This window comes from Takifugu flavidus, chromosome 12 (assembly GCF_003711565.1).
Source record: "Takifugu flavidus isolate HTHZ2018 chromosome 12, ASM371156v2, whole genome shotgun sequence".
NCBI classification, from domain to species: domain Eukaryota; kingdom Metazoa; phylum Chordata; class Actinopteri; order Tetraodontiformes; family Tetraodontidae; genus Takifugu; species Takifugu flavidus.
Window position 1 is genome coordinate 5,195,260 of NC_079531.1, and position 27,530 is coordinate 5,222,789.

The window sequence follows — 27,530 nt, forward strand, 5'->3', positions numbered from 1 at the left end:
CTGTTTCATGCACCCCAGGTTGAGAAAAGAAACAAAAAACAAACACAAAATGACAATATCTGAGGCCCCGTCTCCGTAATACGCGGCTGTCTATCTGCGCTCTGTCTCCGTGAGAGAGCAGGTGCTGTAAAATAAATGTTGAGTTATGTCGGCAGCGTGTATATAAGCTGATCAAAGGATTCCAGGCAGCTCGCTGGACTGTGTGCGTGTGCAGAACCAACACTTGTCTGTAAATGTCAGCTTCCCTCCCCTTGCCATAAATTAAAGACATCACCTTGCTTTCCCTGTGTCCTTGTGGGGAATGTCAGTGTGTGCATGCAAGTGTGTGTGTGTGTGTGTGTGTGTGTTTTGTGAGCCTGTTTGATCTGACAAGCTTGTGCTGAACCAACTGTGATGGCTGGAGGACAGAAGGAAAGCTGGACAGGATGAAGAGGTGGTGTCCATCTTAACCCTTTTGCTTTATAGTGTTGATTATAAGCACAGATAGATCTTTTTTCCCCCCTTCAGGATTGTCGGGGTCAGATGTTCTCAGCAAGGCTTGAGCATCACTTGTTGAGTATCATGTGTAACCATAACCCCAAACCCAACCCCAACCCTAATACTCATGCTAACCCTAACCCTATCCCTATCCTTAACCCTAAACCTTAACCCCTTAATCCTAACCCCTTAACCCTATCCCTATCCCTAACTCTAACCCTAAACCCTAACCTGTTAACCTAACCCTAATGCTAATGCTAACCCTAAATCCAGCCTATATTACAGCCAAGTGGCTCATTGTGACCACCAGGATATCCTGAATAGCTTCAGCCTTTATTGAAAAGGCCAAGAAATTAAAAGAAAATGCCACCATTCCGTCTGACCGAGCTCCATCATGTTGTGTTGAGGAGCCAAACGTGTCTGAGCTCTTGTGATCTATTCCGCCTTTTTTTGACTACATCACAGTCCTGTAACATCTGCCTGCTCCCGCTTACAGGAGGAAACTGTAATGATCTGTTTCACCTCAACTGGGTTTGAAGTTCTGCGGCTGTAATAATTCCTTCTTTTTTTTTTTAGATTTCAACTGTTGGACCCAGAACTGTTTGTCGGATAAAGGCGAGCTGCACCAAAGCCGGCTTTATAGCCGTATCTCTGCAGAATGAGATGAGAGACAACCCCCCCCCTGCTGGTTTTACATCTTATTTTTAACGGCGCGGGGAGAAGAACGCGCTCACGAGTCACCGCACCACCAGTCCCCTGTGTTTCCAGTGACACTCCCAGTGCTGCCGTGGTTTCCTGTCAGTGGAATGGGATGCCAGACTCTCCTTGATTCTTTGGTTCAAACACTGAAAAAAAACCCGCCTGCTTTTTTCCTCCCCCCTCACTTGAATAGATAAATAAATAAAGGTGCCACGTCACTCCCAACAACTTCATTACTCTGAGGTTAATGCATCGTCTGTCGCGCTAAATAAGAGCATATACATATAAAAGAAAACAAAATAAAGTGTTTAAATATGCGCAGGCTGAATAATACGACTTCATTACACAATGGAAACCAGCATAAACACTGGCCAACACAGGAACCTGGATAAATTAAGAAGTGATGAATAAATCCTTCTGTGACTGTCTTAAATGTGTTATTTTATCCCCCCAAAATGGTGTTCATCCTCACAGCATAAACATGGACCGGCAGTGTTTCCAGGGCCCCAGCTGTGGCCCCCGAGGGCCTTTCTCCTCTGGGTTGATGTTCATCACAACATTAGGATGGACTCCTACAGCACGTGGACCTGTGACGTCAGGAAGTGGCCCCACTAATTTTGGTATTGAAGATTTCATTTTGACCTTCTGATGGAGCTTCGGTCAACTCTCTCTTTGGATGAAATCCTCTACCCCCCCCACACACACACACACACATTCACCCATTTCTCATGACCTTATCATTAAAGGTCACCTCTGTTTGTTGCTTTACTGGGTTTTGTTCGCCTGAATCTCGGCTTCTTCTAATGAACTGCAGATCCTCGTTCACCGACTCTGGAGAGCTCCGAGCAGTTTTCCGTGACAGCTTGCATCGATTTTTCTGTTTCATATTTCCTCTGACTTGCCTGAATCACGTTATTTGGACCAATGAACCACATTTTAAGGTCATTTTTTCTGAACCCATCTTGCACTCATGTTATTTTTTCCAAAGATCCATCAAGATGATGTGGAAGCCACGTCAGGAAAGAAGTTTTTTATCTCTACTTTTACGCAGTGATGACTTGAAGCAGCTCCTTTTTTTTTTTTTTTTTTACAGGTAGTGACACCTGGCTAAAACGGGGAGGTGTCATCCGGCCGGGTGCTGGCAGGCCTCAGCTGCATCGGGCCTGTGAAATAAAATGGAGGACTTCAGTGACTCACCCCAGCTTTCCTGTCTTTGACGCGTTACAGCTGCAAGTTGTCAGAACTTGGCACCGCCGTCTTCATTTCGCTATTTCTTGCTCAGCACAGCTCGGGAATTTCACGTAATTCCGTTTTCTTGGCTTCTGGCTACATCCTCTGAGTCTGAACACAGCAGGAATCTGGTACGTATGTAGGTGGCGAACAGGCTTCCTGATATAGCATCACATGTTCCTCGCAGAGAGGGCGAGAAACATCAAATGGAGACAATATGCTTCCCCAACTGTGCGTTTTGTGGTTGTCTTTACATATTCATGTATATATAGTGCTGCGGTATATGTAAGTGTGGGTGTGTGTTTACCAGAAAGAGGCCTGGGGGGCCAGGGAGCGAGGCATATGGGCTTGAACCCGACCCGCACTCGTCCTGAAGCTTTCATCTGATGGAAGTGTGTGGATACGAGGGGACACGCTGGCGGCGTCCGCTTTAGAAGAGGCATCAAGCGCGTGCTCGCACCAGAGCGACCGAGGAGCAGCGGCGTCGGCGCCTTTGAGGAACCGTCGGCGGCGATCTGCTGGAGGTCATCCGAATTGTTCTCTCCGATTCTTTATTTAGTGCTGATGTTCTATTGCTGTGATCTTTGGAAACAGCGGCCGTGCAAACGAGCGCCGGGGCCGCCGGGACGTTCGCGGAACGCAACGTGATGATTGGACGCTGCTGGCCAACAGATCAGGCCCATCAGCCGCCACATGGCGTCCTTTATTGTGTTTCAAACAATGGCGTGCCGGGGCTCAGGGGAGCGTCCCGAGTGCCAGAAGTCTGTTATTTTTCCGCACTCACTGTAGACAGAAATGATCTCTAAGTGCAGAAAAGAACCATCTGAGAGGGGCTGCCGCTGGTCCGCCTCAAGGTGCGTCAGCGTCTTTCATTCGCTTTGTGCCAGAGAGACACTTTGTCAGCGAAGAGAGTGCCAGTCAAATTAAAGATCCGGTGTTATCTGACAGGGAAGGGGGGGCGGGGGTTGGGGTGGTGTGGGGGGTGGGGGGGATTCCCTACACAATAAAATAGCCCATCACTGCTAAAAGGGTCCGTGGTGAATAGCCTCCCGCGTCTCCCTGCAATGCAAACGTATCTGTAATAATGAAACTTCATTTATTCATGCAGCGCTAGTTGAGTGATGGTGGAGACGACTTTAACACCAAATGTCCAAATTAAATTATCTTTGGTTACATGTGTGTATTTTTCCACTGTATGTGGCTCCAGTTCTGAACCTTATTTTAAACTCTGAATAAAAAGACAATACCTTCATTTGTGTGGTCAGTGAGGGGAATTATTCCTTAATGTCCCGGAATGACCATTCCCCTCTACTGGTATGGGAAATTTAGGAATGGTTTATTTTTGTATTCAGAGAAGTTCCCTAGAAAGAAAAGCTGTTGTGTAGAGGAATCTCTCCTCTCACTGATCTGTCAGAGGAGTGATTAATTAAGAGTGAATGTGTGTGTGTGTTTGTGTGTGTGGGGTCGGGAGCGCTGCGCGTGCCATTAGCCTCCTGACTGGAGCGCCGATCCCTCCGGGAGAGGACAGGTTTCATGGCTGTTTCACACTCACAGGATGACTTCGCCGCTCATTAGGCCACCTTGATTGATCGCGTTCATCGCCGCCATCGATCAGAACCAAGAGAACCGGAGTTTCAAAAGCACAAAAGGGAAATACTGTAGCAACATTTACACTTCATACAAACCCGCTGGCCTGTACTTGGGACACGCTGCTCCTAATCTAAGATCACGTGTATTTGAACTGAAGCTTTTAATGGGCCTTTGGGCAAAATTAAGGTTTGCAAACATAAGGCCTATATTTGTCTTATTATTTTAACCCAGGATGTCCCGCTGGATTCCATTAGCTTTCAAAATTTAGATTTTTCCTCTTTAATAAAAGACCAAATCTCATCAGTAAAGGTCCTGCTTGGTGTTTTTAACAATAACAATTATGTAGAATTGTGATTCATGAGCAGGAACCCCCGGTCCCACCTGGAAAAAATTACCCTTCCATACTGTTATGGGTGAAAAAAATCACACCGGTTTATACTTTTATAAGATTTTTTTTACATAGTTTGTCCAACTTAAGGTCAAACATGAGAGGATAAGCGAGCCTCTAATCCACACAGGTGTCGGTGTGGCCTCGGGCTGCTCGAGAGCTCCAGGTTTAGTATGCAGACCAGCTGTTTGGCAGAAAAAGAGGGAGGGGGTTTAAGCTGCATAAATAGATCCAACATCATGGAGCCAGCTAATACAATGAAAAGGTCTTTTTCAGAAAGAAAAAGGTGATATTAGCTGTGCAATTGAGTGGGGAGCCTGGGAGCCGAGGAATTGCGAATAGCTGCTGCGCAATTGCTGTGGTAATTTGCAGCGTCTTTGTTCTCAATTGTCTCCCCAGTCCCTAGTCCCCCCCTTTTATATATATAAAGCTAAGATGCTGATGAAAGGTGGCTCCACCCATTCCAAGGATGGGATTTAACTCCATGTTCTTGCCCTGTACAGCGGCGGCGTGTTTAAACCCTTCACTTGAAGCTCACGTAGGTGCAAGGTGTCACCTCAAAGACACCACTGACACCTCACTCAGCCCCGAGAGGAAGCACCTTGGCAAGTGTGATGAAAGTTTGTGCGAAAAGTTACTAAGCACGCCCGAGTTTGCACTTTAATGTTTGGTGTGGAATGCTAAAAAAAGAGCCCATCATCAAGCAGAACTGGTTCCCCTAAATCAAAATCTTGTGATTTCCTCGCAAAAATCTGCGCGATCGAGGCCAAGACATTACAACATTAGAAATGCTGGGGTTTTTTCTTTTTAAGGAAAATAGCAAAATAATCTGCTTCTCGTGAGCCCATGCACAGATATTGCTGGCGAAAAGACCAGCTGGGCTGTCTGATTTTGTACCTGTTCAATTCTTTTTAGATATCAGAGCCAAAAACTGGCCACAAAACAATTACAGGGGTTTTTGAATACTCTGAGCGTGTTCATGGGTAGCGGTGCGCATGGAGACACAATGGGTGAAGGTTATCAACCGCAAGAGGGACGTTGAGATTAGCAGGAATATATTTTACAGCTTTAATAATTTTATTTTCAGCAAACAGTCACGCATCTCTTGCCCTTTGTTGGCTGGGGGCAGCGCGAAAACAGTGAAAAAGCAGAAGCTGGAATTACAAAACCTCTGTGTTTGAAGCCCTCGTCTTGCACACCGCAGAAAGGTTTAGGTCTGGAATGAAAACAGATGGCTGCGTTTCTGTTTTTCCCTTTGTCAACATGTAAAGAAAGGCCACTCAAGCGGTGCAGGTGATGGGTACACAGCAAGTTTAAAGCCGCTTTAGACTAAGAAGGTTGCATTTTCATTGCTGCTACGGGGCCAAAACACGATTTCATGTGAGCCATTAAATTTTATGGGCTTAAATGCATACATATTCCTTTTATTCCCCTCCAATGTTTATTCCAGCAGTAAATGCTTGCAAATGTTAACATATCTATTAGCAAATTAGCACCTTAGTAATGGCGCCACATATTTTTGGTTTCATTTAGCAGAATGGAAAAAAAGAACATTGATCACCCTTCACTGTTTGGGACGATCTAGAATGCTGACCTTGCTCAGGGCTTTTACAAAAACAGAAGAAAGAAAAAGGAAAACATTAGGAGGTGGCCGGTAAACGAGAGAGGCTAAAGCTGCTGGTGGCTCATAGATGAGCGTCCCATACCCGATGCTGGCACCGTTATCAGCTTAGAGATAATTACGTAGCACTCTCATCCATGCATGTAAGCACTCCTTTTGTGCTCATTTATCATTTAACAGAATTTTATGGAAAAAAGGTTTATGGAACACTAACTTTAAGATCAATTCCTATCATTGTGTGTGAAAAAGAAGGGGAAATAGAATTCATATTGCAAAGGCCTATTAATAATAATAATAATAGCCCGCAATATCTACAAATTCCAGCGACACTTTCATTAATATCACTTCAATGATTTATCGGACTGCAATGTATCACGCGTGGCATATTTGAAATTTCTTTTGGTCGGTATATGTTGAGTTCTGTTCTTTTTTCCCCATCGCACCCATAATTCACTTGTGTAGGAAGCGTATAGGTTAGCGGGATCTGATCAGGGGAGAAATTACAAAAATGCACACGGACAGGAGGGGGAAATGGAACGTAAAAAAGGCTGACCGAATCAATTCCTCGAGTAAGTGATGCTTTTTGCATTCGTCAAACAGGCCCGCGAAACCAGAACTGCAGGAACAAACAGGCTCCGAATGCAATGGTGGACATAGGAAGATATAGCTTTTAATGTCTTTATAAACATTTTGTACTGTTGTTTTTCCAATGATAACTTATTGAACAATGCAATTATGCGCCCCCCCCCAAAAAAAATAAATCAAAGGAGAACGTAAACAGTCTGCACACCAGAACATTAGCTAACTGATGAACCGCGTATTAACAAATGAATGCAAAAATATAAGGTGGAAAATATATGACCACATAAATCACTGTGAAATAAAAGAAGAAAAAGAAAAATTAAAGAGTCCTCCTGACATGAGGAGCCGAAAAACCCTGTTATCATCATCATCATCATCATCATCATCGATGTCACTGAAGTTTTTTTCTCATATTGATACAGTAAATGATTAATATCAGCACTGTAACAGGTTCTGCTCTCCATTATTACAGGTCAGGTCACCGAGTCACAAGCCATTGTAGCTATAGGTGTAACATTGGCCCAGAAGTCCAGCAAGATATCACATAAATGTCCATCCCATCATGTCACGGTTACTTCAGAGTCGATTGTCTTGTCTCCAGTCCTCGCCTATAAACAATATTGTGGTGTATTGTTTTTTTTTAAACAATTTTGGTGGGTCACTTCAGCTACACCAACGGTCCTTTTTCTGGTATTCGTCCTTTTAGTTGAAAAATAAATGTTCCTCACATTATCAATGAGGATCTCTGTCAGGAGGGGCCAGTTCACCGCGGCCTCGCTGGAAAGCTGAGGAAGCCCCGCTCCGTTTTTCACCTTTAAGGCTCCTGCAACGGGGTTCCACCGCTAGGTCCAGTTTGTGTCGTCAAAAGAAAGAAATTAAATCATATAAACAACATCTGACACAAGATATAGACAGACTCTTCAGTATTCACAGCTTGAGCTCCCAGAGACACCGAACAGTCTTCCGAGTAGATGTAAATAGCGTGCGGAGTCCTCGCCGCAGTGAAGTAATTAGCAGCTTAATGTTCAGTTGCACAAAGGGAGCGACATCATGGAAATGCAGACAGGATCCAAGTTCTGCATGGAACTGCAACACGGATGAGCAAGATAGTACCTGAAAACAGCATCATGTCAAGGATTGGATGTTTCAATTTGTGTTTGGCCTTTTTTTGCTCTGTATTAAACATTTGTTGCAGAGGATTTCCAATTTGCTCAAACAGTGGATAAACCAAATGTTCTACTTCTGAGGGCACAGGAAAGATCGATTCAAGACTGCGAGAGAAAGTTCTAAACTTGAAGGTTTTATATCAATTGCTAAAAACTGAAATATTAAAGCCGCGCTCGCCCCGGTTTGTCGATAGCGACGCTAGCTAGTTGGCAACTTTAATCCAGATTGCCTGGTCATCTTTTTCTCCCCTTAACTTCACCCAAAGCGGATGTTTTCAGTTCCTTTTGTAGCGCTTATGGAGATGAACTCAAAATGGCAGAAGTGGCAGTAGAAGCTCGGTATGTGTTAACTTTTCATCATCCCCCTTCAGTCCTTCTGATTCTTGTGCTGGGAGTCTTTAGATGTTTGATGCTTTGATGCCTGTTCGAGCCTGAACAGTAAAGGTCCCTACACAACATTTACACACTCACACACGCACATAAAAGACACAGGCCTTGTAGTGCAGGAGCAATAGAGGCTCTTATTTTTTTGGGTTTTAGCCTTTGCCAAACCCCCTACAGGTCAGCGGAGAATGCTGCCAATGTATGTCGTTATCAAGGCCACAAAGATGGCGTGGACGTGTAGTAAAGACTGAGATATGGCCGCCCTGTTGTTGGCTTGCTGAACCCCACTGGGGGGGCGCATAGTGGTCCGGGGAGCGCACTTGTGCTTCCTCCTTGTCACTGTGCCATCTGGAGAGGTGTGGTCATGTTTCCCTCCTTCTGTAAAATCGGAGGAAGAATTGTCCTTGTCTGCCATGACCTCCTTCGAGTGGTGGACTTCGTTGTCCTCCTTCCCCTTGCTCAATCTGTTCCGGGGCTTCGTGCAGTTCCGAGAACGGCTGGGCCTCGAGGGCTGGACTACGCTGGTCTGATCCCCGAAACCTATCACCACACCGCGATTCATAGACGGGTTCACGGTGCTGGATAAGTTATGAGTCTGGGCTCTGGACTCTGAATTCGGTGCAGTCGGTGAACAGTTGGGGAAGTCCTCCTTTCGCAGCTCCTTGAGATCTTTCCCGACCATATTAACTGGTGCCTGGCAACCCACCGAAGATGTGGAACCGCGGAAGCGTTTCAGCCATTCCCACAGCGACAGGGCCTTGCAATCACATGACCAAGGGTTGTCATTGAGACGCAGATATTCCAAGGCGGGCAACATGTCCAGGCACTGTCCGGACAGCTGTATCAGAGAGTTGTTGAACAAATAGAGGGTGGTGAGACGTTTGAGATCATGGAAGGCCAGGTGGTCCACCCACTCGATCTGGTTTTGATGAAGAAGCAACCGATCCAAAGCCCGAAGGCCTCTGAACGTGTTCTGATTGATGCTCCAAAGACGGTTTCCATGTAGGAAAAGATGGCTTAGGTTGTGGAGGTCCATGAAAATGTCATCCTGGAGAAACTTCAGATGATTTTCCTAAAAAGACACGGAGAGCACACAAGAAAACTATAACACAAACAAGTGTCCAAACTTGTTCATTAATCTGTGGACCTTTCAGTTGTCTACTGTACCTGCAAGTAGAGGTACTGCAGATTTCTGAGGCCTTGAAAGATGTTATTAGGAAGTGAACTCAGCCCACAACGGTAGAGATGAAGAGCATTAAGTCGAGCCAGCCCGTGAAAAGTGTCTTCGGCCAACGAGCGCAGGTGGCGGTTGTCCCCCAGGTCCAGGTCCTCAAGCAGAGTGAACCCATGAAAGGTGGAGGGTTCGATGTAGGTGATGTTGTTGGAGTAGATCCAGAGGATGACCGTGTCGGAGCTGAAGTGGCCTCGAAGTAAACGGTGGATCTTGTTGTTCTGTAAAAATATACGCTCGCTGTCCGGAGGGATGCCTTCAGGGACCGTCAGAAAGTTGTGGGCCTGGCACGAGACGGTGCTGGGCGCGGTGTAACAGATGCAGTGACGGGGGCAAGACCAAGACAACTCCAGCCCGCAGAGAACCAACAGGAACTCCAGCCCACAGCCTGCAGGGAGGACACACAACCAAAGGGATATTGTTGGGAGATGAATTAAAGATAAAACACAGACAAATTTCATCACGTCTCGATCAAACAGACTTTCCATCGTCGCTCTAACAAGTTTGGCTAACAGCATGTGGATTTTGTCGATAACATTTTCAGGCCAAGAGTTTGCTGAGGAGGGTCAAAAGTGACACCTGCTCAGCTGCATCACAAGTCAGATTAGAGCGTTTGATTAGATCGCGGTTGCTACGCCCTCATCTGGGACACATGTGCGGCAATTTCAAAAACAATCCTTTCGAGCAGGCCGTCGTCTTGAGGGAGATGTCCTATTAAGACCCTGATTCCACCTGTCTGCTGCCACCAATCTGCAGGTAGCATTGAGTTGGCGATCAATTTTTATAATGCTGCTAAACAGAGCGTGGCAAGCTTATTTAAACTTGTCGTTAGTGTCTCCGAGGCACTTTCTGATCCATGACACCGCTTCCTTCCTTCGTTGCCACATGAACACAAAGCCACGGCTCACCAGGAAAGTTGCATCGGAAGAACCCAGACTGGCAATTTATTATTCGTGGCGCAGTATTGTCTTAATTCACCGGCTCTGATCAATACGCCACCATTGCCTCCTAACTCACCTGGTAACTCTTTACCCTGGGTCTTTAGTATTGTAAATTCAGAAGACGTGCGCTTGTTTCCGACAGGGGACAGCTGCTTTTATCTTGTGTTATTTTTCGCCAAAACTGTGGCTAAGCTGTGGCACTCAGCGCACGACTCCTCCGACCTTTAACAGCAATTCTTGGTGTCGAGCTGCAGAACTATAGTATGGAATCGTGCATCACCCGAACAGGCGTGTGCTCTCCTGGGTACAGATCTAATCCAATTTGTTAAGCCTTGCCACTGGGCAACAATGCGTGCATCCTCCTCACCCTGAAACGTGTCACCAAATAAAGTGATTCATCACGGTTCAGCATTGTTCCCGACATCTGAATGGGAGAGCGTTGTGTACATGCATGTATTGTGTTTAAGACCACAAGAGCGCCTTTAATTTGTGTTTCCTTTAAGTGTGCACCATGCCCTGGGTTCTTCAATGCTGCAAACACGTCTATTAAGATCAAACAAGGATGCTGTTCCACTGTCAATGCTGATTTCATCTCAATTTTCTCTTTACTTGCCATATCCGATAATAATAATGATTAAAAAAACCCAAAAACACACAAGACACCACAGATGGCACTGGCTGGCTGAATAAATACAGAAAAGCCACTTTGCATTCCTCAGGAAAACAAAGGCTTTTTCACATTATCAGGCAAACAAAAAAGATAGGACAATAAATATTCTCAGCTTCTACTAAATGACTTTTGCATAAATGAGCAGCGATAAGATGGAGCTATTTTGATATTTAATATTAGTATTTTATCATGCAGTGGTTATCCTAGAGTTTAAGTCTAGCTCCAGGCTCTCTATGCGGATGGTCTCCCTGTGACTGAGTGGGTTTCCTTCAATCCGTTCCTTCTTCCTCGGAGAACAAAGGTGTTTGTGTGAGTCAGCCGATCGACCTGTCTAACCCACCTCTAGGTAAGACAGGAAGTAGATAACATGGAGTGAAAGTGAGAGAATCAAAATGAAAGTGCTGCTGAACTGAAGACCATTAGAATCATGTGCTGTTCATCAATCAATGAATCAATCTTTATTTATATAGCGTCTTTTACAATCAAAATTGTTTCTAGGCACTTTACAGAATCCCAGGGCCTGACCCCCAACAAGCAACAGTGGCAAAGAAAAACTCCCCTTTAACAGGAAGAAACCTTGAGCAGGACCAGGCTCATGTAGGGGGACCCTCCTGCTGATGGGGAGCTGGGAGGAGGGGTAGAGGAGAGAACACAATGATCTTCATCTCTCACTATTATAGTTGTCAGGTCAAAATTACAATAAGCTGCCTTAAAACGTTGAAAAAAACTTTTTTATATTTTTATTAAAACTTAACATGGTGTCATCAGCACGGTGCTGCTAAATGGTCTTGCAAAGCATTTATGGTGCAGCCTAATTTAACAAGCTAAACAATGTGGTTCAGTCTGGTGTCTGAGTGGTTGAGTCCGTCAATGAGAACGTTCACAAGCGTTCATGGGAGTGAGACGTACTTTAAGACAACGGAGATCTACTCCATCGTGCCCGCGGCAGGAGCTTTCAGCAGCATGAGGCTGGATTCAAGGTGTAAAATGGTTCTTTTTCTTCTCCGTGAACAAAATCTTGCCAATCAAGGCTTTGGAAGTCAAAGTGTAGCTGCTTATCAAATCCTCCAGTATCTCACATTCTCTCATTTGCATGCGGGTTCATTTGCATCTAGTTTTTCCACCGTTCTCCGGAGATGCGCTCACTTTTTCCAACCTGGCGTTAGACACGCATTCCACTGGAGGCCTTATCACCTGCCACTTTACTGATCACAGCAGCTGATATCTTCACAGTAACATGCTGCACGGACAGCTCTGGAACAAGAACACGTGTTTACAGGCTGAAACCACATGAATCAATGTGACAAGCCTGATTGTGTCGATCGGAGGGTGAGAAATAAGTGCAGGACAATGCAAGAACTGAATGTTTCCTAACTGTATTGTGCACTTATACAATGAGCCATTCTTCTCAGCCAGCCATTCTTTTAGTCTGTAAGTAGCGTTCTTGTACAGTATACCAATGGAACTATTGGCACAACAAAAGACTATGAAAATGGGATAATGGGTTTGGGGGGAAAAAAAATGCTATTTCTGGTTAGAGGTATTAACAAGGTTGTGTGACTTTTGCCCCCACAGACTTTCCTTTTTAACTGCAAATAAATAAATAAGTGAATAAAACATATTAGCCCGGATCTGCCGACAGCCTCAAAAGTGACTCAAATTCGCTGAATATTAGCGAGGCATAGTTCACACTGGGTCTACCCTCATGAATAACACATCTGTTCTAATAGAAGGAAATGCAGAGCTGCACGACCGTGCCCATCATTAGACTGGACAAACTCAATTTCCCACATCTCTCCAAAGACCCTAAGAAGCACCCTGGAGTTCTCGCTCCTGTTATTGGCTGGTTGATAATATTGCTTCCACTCATGCCCGGTGTTAAAGTTACGTATATTCTGCCTGTTTCTGGACTATCGACTGTTTTTCCGAGGATCATTATTTTGGAAGCAAATTTGCGAATGTGCAATCTAGTTGGTAAAACATTAAGTTATGGATTGTTAAGTTCTGATCCTTATGCGTAGGCATTTAAGAATGACTGTAAAATGTGTTAGTTCTATATATTTTTAATCTATAAAGGCAGGAAAATGCTTTAAATTCTGAATAGGTTGTAGGAAACTTAATTACAAGTGTAATTCAAGCCTCGTTCTAGAAAAGGAAATCAAAATAACCCTTTTTAATTAAAGTGAAGAAAAAAGGCACTTGTTCCTATAGGAAAAATAACATCGAAGCAGCTGCAATTCTCCTCAGGAATATACATTTAGGTGTTTATTTTGCCCGACTGCAGCAGAAGACAGTTCTGTTTGCCGGTTCTGCTGCAGGCGGTGTTGCCTCATAAGGTTGCCACACTATTCTTCCAGGGAATGAAGAGGGGAACAGGAATAGCAGGATAACATGAAAGCTCCTGTGATATTTCCTTGAGATGTTGGCGTCTCCGAAGATTAATATTCAACTTAGAAAACACCGGTTTTCATCATATACGTTAAAAACAAATGATGCTGCACAGGTGACACTGAAAATAACAGTTGCCATTTTTTCAAGCCTTTTGAGAGACGTTCACGCGTCATCTCATTACTTATTGTTAGGACACATCTTCTGATCTTAATTGTTGTTTCAGGCTTGTCTGTCTTGTCCCGTCCCTCCCTGCTCGTGTCAGTCTGAACCCTGATGACGCTCACGTGTCTCACCTGTGTCTCATTATCTCCTGGTGTATTTAAACCTGCTCATCTTTCCTTCTGGTGCTGGACTGCCATTTCTGAAGGTGTCCAGTCAGTTGCTCGCTCGCCATGTTGAGCAATGATGGTTTGAAGTTTCAACCTGGTTTCCAGTCTGCTGCTTCACATTTGTTGGCCTGTTTGGTTAAGAATGGTCCAAAACTGCACACTGATCATTTAGCACTTGGGTCCTGGTCCATGGCAGTGCAGCCTAACCCTCCTACACTGACTGAGAACCTGTCCCACAGTCAGTCCATCCGCCAACCCCAATTCCAGATCAATTCTGACGCTCAGTCCTCGAGTCCGTACCAGAACCAGTAGCAGCGTCTTTGTTGGGAACGGTCCTTGAAACTGGGGGTTTTAATGTGACTAAACTGTTCGTTCCTGCACAGCATGCGTGTGAAATCATCCACACGTCCTACAGATTAATCATGTTTGCGAGTTCTTTTTACAGCTTGGCTGTGCATTTCTGTTTATATAACTGCATCTCTGCCAGAGCAAACCCAACAAGCTTAACTTGACGGGAGCGGTGAAACAGAGACTGGTCAGGAGAGGCTGACGTGCAGATTGCCGCGTTATGATGGGGATTAATGGACCTGCCTGTCCCGCACATTAGCGATATCTATGTTTGCTGAGCGCGATACCACAGGAAATCGCACGCCGGTCCAACCTCTCAATAGTTTTTCAGCGTATTTCCAGTTCGGAGAGTGGCAGAATAAAAGAGACAAGTGGGGCGTTTTTCATCTGAACTGTGGAGATGGTTGCTGCTGCAGGAGGATGAATTTCTCTGGAGATCTGCGCAGCACAACGCTTAGAAAAGCTGCCAGAAAAGCAGAGTCACATGAACTCACAGGAACTTTTTTTAATAAGCGGCGCCATATGGAGCATATGCAAAATAACACCTACGGTTCGTCAGAAGAAAAGCGCGTTCCCTTCAAAGACGGAACCCACATGAAGGACATTGACAATCCAGACGGGCGGATGAGCCCATCTACAGATGTTTACTATCTCATTTTAATTAACCGATTTAATTGATGCGTAGCAGGTGCCAATTCCACTTGCTTAACTGGCACATCTGCACCTGCTGGTCTTTTACTTTCCACATTCTCGTGGCTCAGAGTGGATAGATTCTATAAGCCCCAAGTGCACGGAGAAGGAAGCACGCAAACAGACGCAGAGCGCCGCCACTCAGAACTGTTGAGAGCAACAATATCAGCTAGCGACTGCGTCCATTCATCACAACAGCACGAAGCCGAGCGATTCAAATATATTGCACCGCCTGTGGCAGCATCACAGTGCACTGAGAAAGCTGAACTCATAGCTCTGCAAACCCGTATGAATCCTCAGCGCTCCTTTATGTAATTTAGCGAGCGATAGAGAACATAAGAGGCTATTCTCTTCAGCGGAGTAGCTGATAATTATCGGTCATTGTTGCGAAGGCTTCCAACAATTCTTCACAGCCTGTTTTTCAGCATTCGAGAGCAGAGTCCTTTCCTCAGTTGGTGGTCCTTACATGCGTAGCAATCTGCTGGAATAGCAGCGGCAAATAGTCATTTTTGGACATTTATAGATTTAAAGTGTATGTGACGTGCTTGTTTAGGTACCTGGGCCCCATTAGCGTTCCCAGTATGCCGGAGAACATTGCAACTCTCCTCCATCGGTGGAAAAAGTTGAACCCTCACCGCCCAGCGACGCGAATCACACCCGCCCACATTCGGCCTCCCGTTTCCTGCAGCCGAGGTGCCTTTACGCTCTGCTGCCGAGCGCCGGGGCTGATTTCTTGTCCACCCGCCAACCCCAATCTGGGGTCTGGCAGTCTGGACATTTGACACTCTGCCTGGTCATGTGTCCTGTTCAGTCAAGCACCTGTATGTCAGAGAACTGTCCCAGTGACGAGAATGACTAAAAACAGTGAAATTTCCCCAGTGAGACAGCATATCAACAGTTGCAGAGCAAATGGCAAAATCGAGTCTGCTGTGCTGAACATTTACCGTGCGGGGAAATGATACGGTGAAGAGAAAAATAATCATACAATAGCGTCCTGATGGAATGCACAATCTGTCTCCATCTACTCTTCATTTTTATCTCGGCGCCGTGGACTGGTAACTGTCTGCTCAAACACATTATCTGCATAAGAATGGTCTAGGAAGAGTTCACTGCAGCTCACAAATGTGTTAGCATGAATAATTTACCAATATGATTTACAATTCTCATTATTTTCATGAAAAATATTGGATTGGTTTTGCCTCCCGCCATATTATTGTGTCGCCGCTGGGTTATCCACGGAGTCGTCGTCTTCCCATTGTCAACAGCCGGTGTTCTGCCAGCCCAGCTCCGGTTCAGCCACTTGAAGATTAAAATTGCATCGTGTTGACCCGTGTAGAAGTGACCACCCCCCCCCACCAACCTCAGCTAAAAACCGCAGCACGTTCTGGTGCAGAATAGACTATAAAGGCTTTTATCTATAAATGATTTACTGTAGAACCATCAGGTCACTACACACCTGTACCTGCGTTGAGAGGAAGGTATTTTCCGGTTCAGCAGTCTTTACCTTCCGCCACTCCGTGTTTTGCTTTAGACAAACTTTATGGCCCCCCCCCCATCCCCCGCTTACACATAATGGCCCACCCAAGATTCTGCGGATCATTTATTGATAACAGGTGGGAGTTTGGTGTTCTATGTGCCCACACACACATACTTGTGCAGCTATCTTTGTGGGGCATTTCCATCCACTTGTGTTCCTTCTGTCATTTGTAAGCTAACCTGAACAAATTAGAGTTGCTATGGTTAATTTTAATGCTTCAGAAGGGCAGGGGAGGGGGGGGGGGTAGACGCTGTTATGGAACAGCTTATTGGGTATTTAGAGCTACAGGGAAGCACAAACAAGCTGAGAGGGAAGCATCAGTGAGCTGGACTGGCCTGTATGGAGGTGCTGTGTAAATTATTATTAATAGGACTCTGGCACCCGTGGGCACAGTCACACATCTTTGGCCTAAGCCAGGCCAACGGCACAGACCGCAGGGTGGGAGCCTGAGCTGAGGACACTGATTTCACTTTAGTTCTTCGGTGAGGTTTTAAGAGGAGGAATTTGTGTGTTTTCAGTAAAAGCTGAGAGCTTTAACGTCGATCTCAATCTATTATCAAATGACAAAGCGGCCTATTATTCTGACGCCCACCAGCAAAACCGGCCCTCATGATCACAATTGTTCCTATTCTGTATGTTGAGTGACTGTTTGGGTGACAGCAGAGGGGAGAAAGTCTATGGTAATTTCAGCGGCACCTTTGCTGCCCCTGGCAAAGATCCGCACACTCCTTGAATATGAAATAAACCGCCGCCTTCTGCACTTTCAACTCGTGTTTTTCTTCAAGCCGCACAGTTCCGTCTTCATTCACTCGGTTTTGAGCTGCGGCATATGGTAACTTATCTTTCTTGTGCCACTTTTGTTCTCTGCAGTGAAGTGGAATTGCTCTTGAGCGACTGCTGTGACTCCATCAATTTGGGTAACAATTTACCAGCCTCTTTGAATTAACAGCCAATCAGTAAAAACTTACAACTTTTATCTTCCTGATGTGCCAAAACGCCTACATCCACCTTGTGGATCACTTTACTTTCATTCTTGAGACAAATGAAAGATTCATCGCTCATAATTGTCTTTTATCCCCAAAGGATGCTGACAGGTGGCTGAATCCCTTGAGCTACATATCTCGCGGTTTGCACACATTGTGGCTGTGCCTGCTCGCTCGACAACCCCGTTATTTGAAGTTCCTCTTTTGCTTTCCATTGTGAACATCGACCCTCTGGAGGCGAACCACACAAACTACTCATCTGGGTGAGTGGCTTCCCCTCCTTCTCAGCTGCTTGTCTGCATGCTAGCACCGCACGCTAGGAGTGCTCCCAACCCCCTCCCCTTACAGCCAAGTGCCTCGCTGCAGACAGTCATAGATAAGTGGTTTATTTTCCTCCCCCCCTTAGTGATGGCCTGAGACTAATCTTTATTGTGTGTAATGACTTGGCGTGATGAACTTGCGCCGTACGACCAAAGAAAGGGGATTCGGCTGAACTGCGGAAGTCACAAACAACAACATCTTTCTGACGGGGGCGGATGTTGGGCTCCATCTCGAGCTCAGTGATGAAACAGGATTCCCTCCGGCCACTCCCTCCATCTCTCCTTGAAGATGGATAACAAGTACAGCCAAGGACAGAGAGAGAGACAGAGAGAGAGAGAGAAGGATGCAGGTAGCATAAGAAGAGAAATTACACACAGAGCCGGAGAGATCTTTCGCTCCAAATTACAGTAGAATCTTTTGTAGACCCACAGCGTTTCTGTATGTCACTGCGCTAACATTAGCGCAGTAGCTACTGCTGAGATATGTAGAAGCCAATCGTGTGTTGCAGCTGACAGAAGAACAATCAGAGTGTGTGAACACGTCATTGTACACACAATCTTGTTTAAAAAGTGTGTGACAGCTATACGTGATCCGCTATGGCTCCGCCCCTAAGTGGTCTGGGCATTTGTCCTTCTGGGGCAATTTTGTAAAATCAATTCAGCGGTATGCATAGAGACCACTAAGCAATAAGTCTATGCAGCAGAAAGCCATCCTCCCCTCTGATTGGCTCAATAAAGAGATCATTGCTTTGCAAAGTCTCAAATATAACAGCGAGGATAAAGCGCCAACCAAAGTGTCCCATGAGTCAGGCTGACACAAGGCTGGTCAGCGGCGCGGCTCTCGCACAATCTGCATCAACAACGGCCGGAGAGAGCAGGAAATGTCCAAACACCTCGGGGCGTCTGCTACAGCACAAGAACCATTTTGCATTTAGCACCGAACAGACAGCTAAGTGGCAGAATTACGTAGACGGCGAGACTGGGAAAGGCAAACGCTGACTGACTGACTGACTGACTGACTGACTGACTGACTGACTGACTGACCACAGACTAAGTAAAGAGATGGGCCAAAAAAAGGAGAGCGGCCGCACTGCAACTGCACCTCAGGACACGTCACAGCCATTAATATCAGCTTGAGACTCGAACTACATTTGAAATAGTTTTGGAGAAATTAAGTATTTATTTTGGTAAATTCTCCAGCCGGAGCGTGCACTGTAGGACTCCTTCACAGCAGACTGACCAAGCCTCACGGAGCGCCCCTGACTTGCATATCTCCCGGATGGGGTTATTATCTTCACACCTCTCTGCTCTTGCCACAGCGGCAGGCATTGCCTCCACAGCAGCCGGCCTGCCCGTGCACACCTATGCAGCTCTGCCATTAGGACGCAGTGTTGTTGAAGTCAAACTGGGTCCCAGTCATCCGTGGGAGTCTGGAAAGCCCAAAGTTAAACACTGAAGTTTGCCTTTTGGTTAAAGTTGTGATCGCATGTTTACAAATTTGATGTCTGTATGAAATGAGACGGAATCCACTTTGCAGAGAGCAAATATGTAATAAAGTTGTGCAAAGGTGTGCGTTTGTGTTGTGTGTTTGTTCAGCCCTTTCCAAGTGAGTTGGGGATTGATAAATCTAGCTTTGTGCAGCCCGGCTTGTCTTTAGCATTAGTGAATGCATCAGCTGCTCACTTTATTAACTCTAGCAGAGACTCAAACACAACTGAGGCTTGAAATGAACTTTTATAGCTATTGGGAAATTTGTCTTGTGAAGTGCTGAATGATTTCAAACGCCCACGCTACAACAGTTTAGAGAAGTCTATCTCACAGTTGTGATTACATGAAAATGAGGTAGAGTGAAGAGGCTGTTTTTGTAGCACAAACGTGCTCACGGTGTCGGAAATATAACCGAATCTGACGCATTTTACAACCTTGTGTTTTAAATCCTCAGCTGACGCCTGCCCCAGGGTCATGATATGATGGCGTCCTGTTGTCCTCCCTGTAGCAGAGGCCGTGATCACTGAACAAGAGGCTTGGTTTCACAACATTTCCTAATTATTTCTGTGTAAACGTAGATGCTGCCTGTCCAACTATGGTCCTACCAGCTTCTGGTCACCTTATAAAGCATCATTATTCATTCATCTAATGGCATTAGCAGAAGATCCTGACAAAAGGTGATGCGAGACCAACATTAGATGGCAAAACATTGACTATGGAGTCTGAAAATAAAGTGCCGCTGCAACAAAAATGGATAATGCACTTGGTGCTGCCCTCGACTGAAGGAGAAAACATGGACTATTTTGCTTATCTTATTTCAGTTTAGGATATAGAGACAAGCGACAGAAGGGGAGTGGAGAATACTGATTTTCCTGCATTTTTCCTCCTTTTTTCCTGCCTCTGGCTCTGTCACACATGCCGTCTGCCGCCCAGCATGGGACTCTGGCTGATTGCTGCAGTTAGAAATAACAATAGAGGAAATGGAGGTGTATCTCTCTGAAGAGCAGCACAGACCGCATCATGGCTGCGGGGTTATGAAGTGAGTGCTTGTGATGTGCTGGCAGGACATGGCGCTGTAAAGTCTTTCGAAGGACTTTTACACCCCTCCTGCCCCACTGACATCAGGAAGACTGCGAAACTGAATGCAGAATTCATGTACATTGTGCTTTAAAACCTCATCCCGGGTCCTCATAGTCGCCAAATAAAACCGGTTATGGGGCATTTGGTGGACTCAGACACAGAAATGGACAAAGCTTGCTGCTTTCTGCAATTTTTGGATGACTTGTAATACAACGATCAGTTTCCATCAGCCTTCAATCTGACAATGGCGTCCCTGCCGTCCACCTTGATATATTCACTCTTTCCACCCTCCGTTTTGTCATATTCAGTGCACAGAGCTCACTAAATCCACTTTTGAAACTCCAGACTCTCTGTCTCCTCATCCTGTCATCACTGCCAGTAAATGGTGGCTTCACCACCACCATTAAAACGTAATAAAAGCACAAATGGGCCCATGGACAACAGAGGCTCATATTTCACCTCCCGTTGTGTATTTGGCCATAAAAAGACTATTTGTTCTCTGAGAATGTAGTATCCTCCTGAAGGATGGACACTTCTGAGGGGTGCCGAGGCATGGATGGCTCTTCACGATCAATGATTTCTCATTTCCCATTTGTGATATTGGAAGAAAATGTGGTTATTACATACAAACCAACTGTATACACATAAACACAAGGTTATTGTTCTCAGGCAAAGGTAATAAAGTTATCCTTAAGCTTATAATGCACAATAAAAATAAGGCCAAATTACCTTTTTTTAAAATTGTATATAGCTTTTAATTTTATAATTTCTTGATGGAAACAGTTTTGTTATGTAAAAAGTTGGTGCATAATAGTGTAATAAAGATTTTAGACCCTATGTTGTAAAAGGTTTGGCACTAGAATAAACACAGTCAGACAGGTGTCACGATGAACAGGAAAATGATTAAGCAGAGAATTGTGGGAAACTTTTGGAAATACAGCATCATTTCATGTGAGCTGCTTGGTCAGTGGGTTTACATTGCACCTAAAACTGAATTATAATGTTACTCTGGCTTAAAATGGAGTTTAAATGTGGACGTTAACATGTTAGCATGACTGAAATAATCAAGCTAACAGCTGGATGATGAGAAGAAAGCAGATCCACTCCTGTATGTATATAGACCAGCTGGACTGGAACAGGACCAGATGTTCTGCACATGTGCTAGTGCCAAATTCTGACCCATAAATGAACAGCTTAGACAGAAGAAGCTGGCTGTCATGTAGAAAACTGTTTGGGTTTTTTTGGACAGCGTATGTTGTCTCCTGAGCGAACTTGCTAGTTCACTACTGGCTATTTCTGTGTCAAAGATCAAAGGGAAATACTGGGAGAGAGTACATTTGAGTGTGTGTAAAGTGACGCTAACCTAATCATGACAAAATCAAGACTTTGGCTTTAAAGTGTTACTGCCACCTGCAACTTTTCACAGCTTCCCACAGCAGTTTATCTCTCTCACAATGCACAGCTTTTTCTGAGGTTCACTCGTTTCCAAACAAACAAACCCTACTTCCATTGTGCTGAAAAGAACAAGACTGATGTCCTTCTCGAAAGGACATTTTAGCTGCGATTTTCTGTTTAAAAGACCATTTCATGCCGTCTGCTCCTGCTGGAAAGAGGGCAGATAAGTGAAATAATGACCAACCAGCCATGCCTATTCAGTGCTTATAAACATCATGTAATAACTACACAGCATTGAGTCAACATAGTATACAGCTTTACCCCTCTCACTCTGCAAATCCTTGCTGGTCGCCATTGCTGGTAACCTTGCATGGTGCCATCTTGTGCTGCCAAAGATTGCATTGCATTTTTAATAATTTGAGGCTCAGTCAATCTCCTGTTTATCATCAGAAAAGCTCATTCAAGTCTGATATGCTAATTAATCCCCTTTAAATATTATGGCGACATCTGTCCAAACATCTCTCTCCATCTAACATTTGCTTTTTGTTTACATTTCAGAAAGATCCGAGGGCTCATTTGCACATTGACAAACACTCTGACTGATCTTTTCAAGAAAGCAGGAGAGCCAGGAACCTCATAAGTAATGTGCCTAAGACAGGCAAGCAAAGGAGATGGTGATGAGCAGAGTGCCGACAGAAGTCCAGATAAGACAGCAGAGTCTCAGCAGCAGCTTTTGTGATGGGAAAAGTTTTATTTGACTGAGCTGGCGGCTTCCAAAAACATAGCGCTGCACAGGACCAGCAAACTGTCTTCATTTTCCTTCACTTCTACATTGTGACCTGTCAATCACTGCTCATCCAAGACTTGTCAGATGCTTCCTCTAGCTTGATCCCGAGCCGAAGCCTCTGGTCACATCAATAATTCGTCAGGGTGGGGCTTTAGAAGATGTCAGACCTCACACGGGCCAGGTCCTCCTCTGACAGAAACGACAAGGCGACAAACGCGGCCCTTTGAAGCCATATTAGCCACACTGCCGTCCTCTGTGTCTTCTGTGCTTTTCATGCTTTTCCCAGGTTAATGTGCAATCACAAATTCAAGCTAATCACATCAGTAAGTGAATTTAGCCGTAATAAAGGAGGAACAGCAGGCAGCCTAAAAAAATCACCTTCATTTCTTATCGCATAATAGCCTGGATCTATGTGTCGCAATGCTCTGCAGCAGCTGCTACAGGTACATTTTGATGGATTTTTGCCGCTTGTGTTTGTCTCTTACTGCCCGGCTCGATGATGATGATGAAGTAAAATCATCTGCATTAACCGGCAGTCAGACAGCAGGACCATCAAGTGACGTTTGAGTGGAAAAACTGTGAATGGGTGACATTTTAAAAACTGGAATCATCCACATAATTGCCGCCTTCAAACGTGACAGACTATCATTTTGCCTGGATGGCGGCTCTCTCTCAAAAGGCGCTGTCATTTTCCCTCTTTTCTCTTTACGAGATAATGCGGCTCAAAAAGGAGCATATGCCATCCAAAATTGTTGGAAGGTAAAAAAAAAAACATTCACACATTTGCGGGATGATGAAAGGAACAAAATTCTATGTTACACAGTTTTATTTAAACCTAAATGAATCCTTGCAACCTTGTGAGGAGGCAATATGACTGCCGAAGGAGGCAAAGCAGTGGTTTTCAAACTGGGGGGCGGTTCCCCTGGTGGGACCAGGTGTCATGATAAGATGGACACGGGATTACAGCAAATGGCGCTAATTTTACTGCTGACCACTGTCAAAACGCCAACAAGGAGGGATTTTTTAAAAATGTGAAAAGGTTTGTGACAGGACGACCCACTAAATTCAAATAACCTGCAGCACAATGCTAGCAGAAATGCCCGATTAGCAATTCTAGCGAAAGAACGACCTTAAAAATAACGGTTCAGCACCACTGATGGCGAGGATCTCACACATTCATTGTATTTTTGACATGTTCATCAAGTGCCCGTGTACGTCCCGCTCATGGCGGGAACATGTGAGGGACACGTGGACGTTTTTTCTCCATCCGTGCCGCCCGACGTTAAAGCGGATTAGCCGGCTCCTCGCCAGGCGCCTTCGCAGCACTGGAATTTAGCGCAGTTTTACTGCATCAAAAAGCACGTTCTTTGTGGACAGATTTGTCAACTTTCAGATGAATATTTCATGGTGGCCGAGGGAGTCTCGTGGCAGAACTCGGGAGAACGTGTGATCCTCACTTTATTGGCGCGGCTGCAACGAGGAAATCTTATCTTGGGTCGAAGCGCTGGTGATTGTAAGTTTAGCGGCGGCGGCTGATTGACTGAGAGGAACATCACCCCTGTAATTTCGAGTAATTGCATGTTTCCCCTTTGCGTGTTTACACGTGTTGTGTTTAATTAAAGCCCGAACAATTAAATCATTTCCAGCTCTGTCATAATTAGACCACAGCGAGAATCTGAGCAACTGGAAGAGAGTTTTGGTTTTGTTTGCGAAAAAGAAGGCTGCATATTTCTTCTCTTGCTGCTTTCAACCGATGGGGACATGGAACCCGGTGAGTGAGCGACAGCCCCCTCATGTTTTTACTGCCCGTCTTTGGAGGAGGGGGATGGGATATTTAGTCCTGCCAGACATGTATGAACACATCTCGAGGACAGTCGTTTTAAAGAAAACTCCAATTAATTTCCTCTTTAATGAGCTCCCGTCACAGCGGATGTACTCTCCTCATCGCCGTTACTGGAGGGACAGCCGTCACGGAGCCGGGCCTGACTGGCAGCTTATGCAGACCTGCCCCCCTCCCCACCTTTCCAACTGACGGCAGGCTGTATAACCTGACAGCCAGAAAACAGCCTCCTGGACCACAGCTATGTTTGTATTTATGTGTTTCATTATATACAATATGCTTTCCAAATAAGCCAACACATAAAATCCAGTACTTTTTCATATTTATCGCATACGCTTTTCTTCCTCATTGGCTATTAAAGATGATTCAAGCGCTGTCTGACTATAATCTGTGACTATCCATTTTTTATTTCCACATGTGCTTCAAGCAGCGTACGAAGGCGATATTTTTTTTGGCTGAGTCTCAACTTCTCCATTTTCTTTTTTCTTTGATCATCACATGAAACAATTCTAATCTCTGAGTGCCACAGACATGAGCCCACCAAGGGTAATGCTGCCACCAAACAACAGATTTGAGCTTGTAGAAGCTTCAACTGGCACATAAGTATTGAGCAGTTATCAAATGAAATGTCAAACGCCGAGAATTCTCGGGGTGGATTTGGCTCTCGCCAGGCTCCTTTTGTGACCCGAGGTTAGCAGCAATATACGGGAAAAGTGGCTACAAAAGGCAAGCTATTAACCCAGCATTATGTTGCCAATTTATTGGTTTAAAGGTCGGTTTTTAAATGTGTTTCTGATTATGCAGGACGGGTTTCACACTGACTCTGTCAGACGCCCGACAAAGAAAGGCCAGTTGGAGAAGATGTAGAGAAACAGAGGAATTGAGAATTATTCCTCTGCACAGTTCTGTTCCTCAGATGAAAGATCGATCTGAATAAGATTGTTACGCAGAAAGAACACCATGGGAATGACTCCGCTCTGAATGTTGATGTTTCAGATGGAGGCGCCTGCCGGTTTCTCTTAAGAGCCTATAAACATTGTCTAACAAATGAGACGATAGAAACTGTGCTTTCACCCGCTTGTTCGGCCAGTCTGAATTTGACATTTGCTGAAATTTGACCCTCCAGTTCTACCTACTACGTAACAGCTGGTCCTAGGTCCCCTACAGGATGGAATAGGGCCCATGTCCATTAATATGGCAGAACTGGGTTTGCCACACACCAGCCAAATCCTGGATTCTAGTTTAACAGTGCAGTGAATAATCTAAAAGGGTGCCCGACGCTAGAAAGTAGATATTATATCAACTAAAAGGCATTTTACCACAGATAGTCTACTTGCATGTTCTGATCAGGTTATGCAGCGCTCTTGTCTATTCAAGCCTATTCAAGCGCGAGGTAAGTTGATTAACGTGCGTAAAATTGCCTAATTCTGCTGCGCGTACCATCATATTTATGTGATGCTCTGTGGAGATTTTGGTGCTCCTGGAGCCTTGTTTGTTGCTTTTGTTTTTTGCTGCCATTACATTGTGCTAGTGAGGCTGTGGGTATTTGTTTGTTTATAGGATTATATATCGTCATCACTTGGGGACTCTGGGTAATTATACAGTAGGGTGAACTGAAACTGTAATTGAAAAAGTGGTTACAGTCACAATTCCATGCCTAATCTTGTCAAAACTGTCGATTTCCAAATGCAAACCCCTAAAGATTGCTTTGCTAGCCTGCAACATTAGCATATAAGTATCTCCAGCGGTGTCTTACAGTGGATCTTGGCATACAACTGATTTCAGTTGTGATAATGAAGTCTGGAATTAGTAGGCAGGACCGTTTAGCTAAAATAAAAAGCCTTTTAGATCAAAGGGAAAATGACTTATATAGTTAATGTGCAGCCAGTGGTAGGAGGAAGAGGAATAATGTGCTCACTCTGTTTTTCTAGGGCTTCTTTTTCCTGCGGATGCATTATGGGCTGGCTGAACTAGCAGTAATCGTGGGAGGAAGAACTCAATGCACAGTTAGCAAACTGATGGGGAAACTAAACGAAGCTTCTTGAAGCGCCACATCATCGCAAACATTTTTCACTATCCCACCTTGTGAAGGGTAACCAAGAACTTTTGAGATCCTGGGAGCTTTATGGCAGCAGGAACTTTGTGCCTTGTTCTCCCCTCAATAATTCCTTGCGTGACGCTTGGCGCTTAAATGTTCAGGAACTTTAAAGCTACTGTTGTCCTTTTCAAACCTTGTAACATCGATGCCTTGTAACACTTTCCCCCGAGGCTAGCAGGAAGAGCAGGACAAATCCGCATTAAAAACAATTGCTGAGGGATCAGAGAGGTGAAAGTCTTCTGCCACAGGGTTGGACAGATAAAGCCCCCCCTCAATGAGAGGGCTAACTTCTGGATATGGCCCTGGGTCAAAGGCCAGAAATACTAGTGCCTGTGGATATTGGATTCTCCAGGAGTGAGAACAGTGTTGTATTGCGAGGCAATCCAGGGAAGGAGCTCAAACTTCATTTTTTTGATGGGATCAATACTGATCCGTGTGGACTAGCGTGGTTGGCGAGCTGGCGTCTATCCTAAAAGTCAACAACAGGAAATTCGTCCAGGGCGATAACGCAGTAGACGTTTGTCGAATTTAACCTCGGTTGATGGCAAAAACACAAACGTATCATCAAATTTATTAATATCACTGCAACTAGGTCAGGAGAGGTCCGTAGCGTTCTCATCGTCTCTGGAGGAAGGAACTCGCGCCAGATGACTTGAACACAGTGACCTTGAGAGAAAAGCTCGACAGAAAATGAAGACTGGCAGAAATATAATGAAGTGTTGGGAAATATTAAGTGCCATTTTCACCGACATTGGATTGCAGTTTAGAGGGGATATTATCCCACAATTGCCCACTGTAGCTTCCTCGATTGAGAAGTCAAAGTCACCTATAAGTGACACGGGGAGGAAAACAAATGGCTGGAGGGGATCTCGTAACCTTGTGACAGTCGCTAACTCCCTCCTTTGCTGTGATTTATGATAGCGGGGACACTGTTGCCGGCCATCATAGCAGACTTAAATTTAATCACCGGCAGAGGTGAAGCGCTCGTGCTACTGTATAATTGCCCCCGAGGCGGAGGTTTTATTTCACCTAATTTTTCATCAAATCTTATGTACTGGCAATACACACAACTCCGTCAATGAGATGGCGGGAACGCTGGTCCTTTATCTCAGACAGCCATTTTTCAGGCAGCCGTTTTTTTTCCCCGTGGCTTATATCCCCCCTTTCACTGGACCGAGATTGCTCCTCGATAACAATATTTTCAGTTCTCGGTCCTCTCCGGCAGGATAAAAAAAAAGCAGGCAATGTGAAAGATGTGTTTGAGT

The 27,530-nt window shown here is 45.0% G+C and overlaps 1 protein-coding gene across 1 annotated transcript in view; it reads right to left on the reverse strand.

Moving 5' to 3' along the window:
- Window positions 1-6,653: 6,653 nt before the first annotated feature.
- Window positions 6,654-27,530, reverse strand: part of rtn4rl1b (reticulon 4 receptor-like 1b) — an 83,323-nt gene continuing 62,446 nt past the window's right edge. The window contains exons 2-3 of the mRNA XM_057049251.1: window positions 9,305-9,756; window positions 6,654-9,209 (exon numbers count right to left, since the gene is read on the reverse strand). Coding sequence (XP_056905231.1) covers window positions 8,316-9,209; window positions 9,305-9,756 — 1,346 coding nt within the window. The 3' untranslated portion in view covers window positions 6,654-8,315. The remainder of the gene's footprint in view (window positions 9,210-9,304; window positions 9,757-27,530) is intronic.